Source organism: Mauremys reevesii, linkage group 11, assembly GCF_016161935.1.
Source record: "Mauremys reevesii isolate NIE-2019 linkage group 11, ASM1616193v1, whole genome shotgun sequence".
NCBI lineage: Eukaryota > Metazoa > Chordata > Testudines > Geoemydidae > Mauremys > Mauremys reevesii.
The window spans coordinates 35183530-35189529 of record NC_052633.1 but is presented as its reverse complement, the minus strand read 5'-3'; the positions used below and the strand labels follow the sequence as shown (position 1 = coordinate 35189529).

General features: G+C 43.2%; 1 protein-coding gene across 9 annotated transcripts in view; it reads right to left on the bottom strand.

The window, feature by feature from the left end:
- Nucleotides 1-2083: 2083 nt before the first annotated feature.
- The window catches only part of PDE11A (phosphodiesterase 11A), a 219773-nt gene continuing 215856 nt past the window's right edge, over nucleotides 2084-6000 (bottom strand). For all 9 annotated transcript variants that reach the window (XM_039494567.1, XM_039494563.1, XM_039494564.1 and 6 more), the window contains one exon: nucleotides 2084-2576. In XM_039494567.1, the coding sequence (XP_039350501.1) occupies nucleotides 2418-2576 (159 nt within the window). In that variant the 3' untranslated portion in view covers nucleotides 2084-2417. The remainder of the gene's footprint in view (nucleotides 2577-6000) is intronic.

Genomic DNA, 6000 nt, shown 5'->3' with positions numbered 1-6000 from the left:
ACTGCTTTCAACAGAATTGCATCAATGTGTTTGAAAGCAGAATTTGATGAGGATCTTGTTACATTTTTTCATTTGCTTTCTTGTTGTGGAATAGAACCACTGCATTAGTCAGCAGTTTCTGAATTTTGACCCACAATAGAAAAGATACCACAAGACAGGAGAAATAGATGGAGGCAATTACAAATAGCCATTTGATTGATGGTTGACATTGTTAAGGCCTTAACTGTATGTCAGGTTGCAGCAGTGTTGAATTCCCATCACTGCCAGTGGGTGTTGCTATGGGCAACAGTGCACTGAAGCCAGTAAAAAGGAAAGGAAATGAGAGAAAACTGAACCTTGGAGGAAGCTATAGGATATGTACTTTCAATTATGGTACACTTGCCAATATGCAATATCAAAATTCAGGAAAGCTATGTATAGCTGCCAGCAGTACTAAGTCAGTCATGGTCTCTGCTTTTCCCATAAAGCGAATATTAAATAAGTTTTTTATACAGGTTTGAAGCAGACTATCGTAGCATTTTCATTACTGGGGAAGGAGTGAGGAGGTGGAGAGATAACAGAAACAAGTTCATACAGGGCAGGTATGTATAGCATAGATTTCCTGTCTTTCCCCCCTCCCCCCTCGCCATTTCTCTTTGGTAGCAAACATGATATGGTTCAGTGGTTTAGATAACTAGATTTTCTTGCAATGGTTCTGGAATCTTCAGGCATTCTAATGTCTACACAAATTATAAATAGTAGAAAGCATTTTAATAAATTGACATCTTTTTTTAAATTGTCAATTAGATAGTGATGGTCAGATTTTCAAAAGTGCTCAATGCCCACCTGATTTAGGTGCCCAGGTGGGAGAGGATGGTACTTGGCTCTTTTGAAAATATTGTCCTGTGCGTAATTCTGATTTCAGTTATACCAATGAAAATCCAGAGTATCTCCACTGAAGTTGGAGGAGTTATTCTGGTTTGACACCAGGGTAAAAGAGATCAGAAACTGGCTTTAATTTCTTATGCTGTTTTTACCTAGTGGTAGCCATTCCTAGTTTCAAAATGACATTGTATTGGGCTCCAATAACTGATGACCACAGTAACTCTCTTTTTTCCTGAATGGGGCAGTTTCATGGTTAAGAAGCCCTAAAGGTGGGAAGCATTCTATCATGCGTCCTCTTGTATTCAGGTGCTTGGAATAGAGCAAGCAGTCTCAGATTACAGAGCTGTTTGGCCAAGGATCTCTGCACTAACTGGAAGAGGCCAACTTTCTTGTGCTAGTGTGGTCACTGAGAACTAGACATGTTTGAATTCTTGATCTATCACGATTAAAATGTTATGTACAGCTGTTTATCAGATATGTGACCTTGGATTTGCTTTCTGCTAGCTGTAATAGGGTAAAAGAGATGGTCAGAGAAATAAGAGGTAGTCAGTATCCAGTGTGATGGTACTCTATTCCCCCCCGCCATTTCTTATGTGTAACAGTCAAAATATTCATCTCTGTTGGAAATTATATCAGAAAGACACATCCATAGTAAATTCTTCAATGCAGATTCTCTAGTACAAGGCAATACATTTCCTTTTTACTCTATTTTCATTAAAGGCCATTAGCCCTTTCCGGGGGGGGGGGGGGGGGAATAGAACAGGGGGACAGTGCAGCTTAAAAAATGAATGCTTTAAAATAGTATTTCTAAAAAAATGGACCCAAATTGCCATGCAATAATTTTTGCCTTTATACAAATTTCCACCTGCAAAGTAATTCACTGCATTGTTAATATGAATATCTTAGGGGAGCTGGGACAGGTTGGTATTTTTAAAGATAATAAAGTTTGTTTTTAAATGTAGCGAAGACAGGCAATTCTAAAGGCCCTGATCAATCACTAAGAAGCTTTGTTGTAAAAAAATACTTCTGTAGAATACAAAGCAGGCTTTTCAGAACACTCAAGCATAAAAGAGGAAGGAAGAATGAGAGAAAATGACAAAAGCAGGCATAATTGGTTCATAACAAATACTGAAAATATGCAAAACAACAAAGTAATTACACACTATTCTGTTTTCCTGCAGCTCCTTGCATATGCATTGATAAATGTGCATTCCAAGTCTGCTCTGTATTATTAGTTTTATTAAGCTGTAAGTTCTTGTATTTCAGTCTGTAGTCTGGTCTGTGTGTGTGTTTTGGTTTTTATTACAGCAGCAGTTGAAATATGGTGGAGCTTCTTGTGCTGTATCTTCCATGTGACTCCAGATATCAGCATCATCTTATTACAGGCTTTCTTTTCAGACCAACTGAACTCCTACGTAAAAGCCATGCCCAGCAAAATTATATCCAATCAATTAATCATGTCTGTGGAAGCATTTTTAAAAAATGATGTGACTAAGCTTACAACTCTGCCTTTCAGGCATCTGTCGTCATAACAGCAGCTGACATTCGCAGGCTTAATGTATGTCTTCAAGAGACAAAGTAAAGCTGGAAGACGAGGAGGAGGGTACTGTTTGGGAGAGAAGTGTTTTCTGGTGCAGCTCCTCCCATTTACCCCTGTTCACTGCCACTGAGTCCAACATGGGCTTCAGTTTCACATTCACCTTCACGAGAGACTGGAGAAAGATTAAAAAGATTAAAAAGGGAAGAGGAAAAAAACAAATAAATATTGACAATATTTCTGATTTTCTGATCCAACATACAGTGAACAATTGGGTAAAGGGAACCTATTGGCTGCACCAGTATTGACAGTCCCGAACATTCAAAAATCATGAGTTTGGCTTAAAAATCAAGACATTTTAAACAATAAATTTTAGGTTCTTTTTATTTGTCTTCTGGGTTTGAGCTTTCAGGGTGTAGTCAGGTTACATTTTCAAACTTTTCTCCACAGTTATGAGGGCTAGAAACTTAGGGTGACATCCTCACTCCCACTCCAGCCTCTTTACACTGCTCCTTTACCCAGTACAAAGGCTCGAAAAGCCCTGTATGCAGACAAGGGATACCTTGCCCTTTTCCAGTGTAGGCACTGGGTCAAACAGCCATAAGACTTTCTCTCAAGGACCCTTTCACAATTCCCAGGTGTATGTAGGGTATGTGTGGGAGCAGGGCTGCAGAATGCAGTACTATGGAGATTCCAGGCAACAATGTGACCTGTAGAGTAACTTGGGAAGGCCGCTAAAGGCCTCTCCAGCCCCCAGGGCAGCCCAGGATCAGAAGGGGGGACCTGCAGTTCCTGGAGCTGGGAGTTCTGTGCTGAGTCACCTAGGGTATGTTTTTAACTTGGGTTAGCTAACTGTGGTTAAAACAGCAGTGAAGACATGGCCACTTGGCTTTTAACCAGGCTATAGGAGAGCCTAGGGTCGAACTCAAATTGCTAACCGGAGTAAAAAGTCAAGTTCCTGTGCCTTTACTGCTATTTAAACCTGGGTTAAAGAATTAGCTACCCTGGGTTAAGAACACACCTTTTTTGCAGTTTATTCATACCCTAAGTGGCTTACAGATCAAAGGAATGGTTTATATGCACCCTGCTAATCCCGGACTGCTCCAGGGGCTAGAGCAGGGGTGGGCAAACTACGGGCCACATCCAGCCTGTCAGATGTTTTAATCCAACCCTTGAGCTCCCAGAGTGGAATCCGGGGCTTGCCCCGCTCCAGCTGGGGAGCAGGGTTGGGAGCTTGCCCCACTCCATGCAGCTCCCAGAAGCAGCAGCATATTCCCCTTCCAGCTCCTACGCAGAGGGACAGCCAGGGGGTTCTGCATGCTCCCCTGCCCCAAGTGTCCCCCCCCACAGCTCCCATTGGCTGGGAACCATGGCCAATGGGAGCTGCAGGGGCAGCACCTGAGGACAGGGCAGTGCGCAGAGTCACCTGGCTGTGCCTTCGCATAGGAGCCGGAGAGGGGGCATGTTCCTGCTTCTGGGAACTGCTTGAGGTAAGCGCCACCAGGAGCCTGCACCTCTGATCCCCTGCCTGCCCTCCAAACCCCTCAGTCCCAGGCCGGAGCACCCTCCTGCACCCCAAACTCCTCATCCTCATGCCAGAGCCCTCATCCCCTCTGCACCCCAACACCCTACCCCAGCCTGGAGCCCCCTTCTGCACCCTGAACTCATTTCTGGCCCCACCCCAGAGCCCGCACCCCCAGCTGGAGCTCTGACCCCCCTCCAATTTCGTGACCATTCATGGCCCGCCGTACAATTTCTGTATCTAGATGTGGCCCTCGGGCCAAAAAGTTTGCTTTCCCCCGGGCTAGAGACATAGAATCTCATCCTGACTTTTTGTTTGAAATGAAAGCCAAGAGTCTCACATAATCACTTGTCTCCAGCTACTGGGGCTCTAAGTAAAACACCAGCTATCATGAGACAGTAATATCATGCAAGTTGGCAACACAAATAGTTTAGTCTTCCTTTACTCCTGTGAGTCATGCCATTGATATCGCTGGGGCTACTCAGAAGGGTAAGGGTTGCAGGATCAGTCCCTGGGTTGCTGGTATCTATGAACAGGAGGCCTATTAGTTAAATGACAAGATGCACAAAGTTGAAAAGAGTTCATGGGTTTCACATGAATGAGCCTCTGATTCCCTTGATGATGGGGGAGCTTAGATTGCAGGTTATGTGGGTAAGCAACCCATCACAGTCAGCAACTGTCAGTGCCCGCATGTGCTTTCCAAGGCTGGAGCCGCATCACCGCTCAGCTGAGTTTAGAAGTTCATATAACACTCACGTAAGCTGCACATAGTCGAATAAAGAATGTGTATAGCAATTTGAATAAAGCACAGAAGCACAGAAGAAGGTTCTTTTTCTAGTCTCACTGAAGCCAACAGCCTTACACAGGGCTTGACCTGAAGTCAATGGGAATTTTTCCATTGACTTGAGTGGATTTTGGATCAGGCCACAAATGCCATAGCCATGGTAGACCTTCATAAGAAGATTACTAGAGAGGTATATTTTCCTTTTAACTGAAAACCTTTACTTTGGAACTATGTTTGTATGCTTGAGAAGTCACCATTTGTACCCTGGCTCTGACACGATTTCCAAAGAGGGAGCCTTAGAGAAGAATGGGCAAAGCAGAATGCCTGCTATGGAGATTCCAGGCAGCAATGGGCAAAGCAGTATGCCTCCTAAGTCTGAAGTGTATGGAGTCCTGCGTTGGTCAGATGTGCTAGATTTCAGATAAAGGAAGAGTAATCACTCTTTGTGCAGCCCTTGTCATTAACAATATGAGGCCTCTATTAGCAGGTTGAATAGGCTGCTTTCTGTGATGGAATGTAAAGGGCATGTCTGCAGTGTGAAGCAAAAGGTGGAGGAATGGGGAGAGAAGGGAGAATGAAGGATCAGACAACAAATATTAATTTTATAGACTTGCAGAATGTTTAAAAATAGAGGTGTGAGTAGGAATGGATTTTTTGCTGTTAATCCTGTCATTTAAACCAAATCACCAAGATGTTCACCTGCAATCAGCTTAAATGGCCCCAGGAGCCCAGAAGATTATTCAGAATTGTGGGTTAATATGGGTACCCTGCAAACCATGGGGACTTGGTTAGCTACTGAAGTTAAGTCTTGGTAGCTTTTAATTGAGTTCCTGCATGATAATTAAAGTCTAATGGCCTGATTTTAAGATGTGCTGAGCACTTGCAATGTCAGTTGATTCAGTAGGAAATGCAAGGGATCAGCATTTCTGAAAATCAGACCATAAGTAACTAATTGATTTGTCTAGGGCATGGAGTAAATCTACTGTGAAGTGCTTCAACTATGCAGTTGCCATGGAGTAAGATATGAAGCCCAGTGGGATGGGTTAGAGACAGGGTTTAAAGTGGTCTCCCAATAAGGTCCAGAGATGATATTGCCTGACAGTGGCATTTCATTACTTTGTAACAACGTTTTAGGACTTAGCTTGTTTAAATGAATAATGTTTCTATTGGTGGCAACTAGCCCATCTCTGAGCTCTATGGTTTTAGCCCTTTATTTCAGAGCACTATGTATTTTTGCAAACCTATGTGATACAGCCCAATATAGGCTTTAATATCTGTGGTAGAAACTCACTG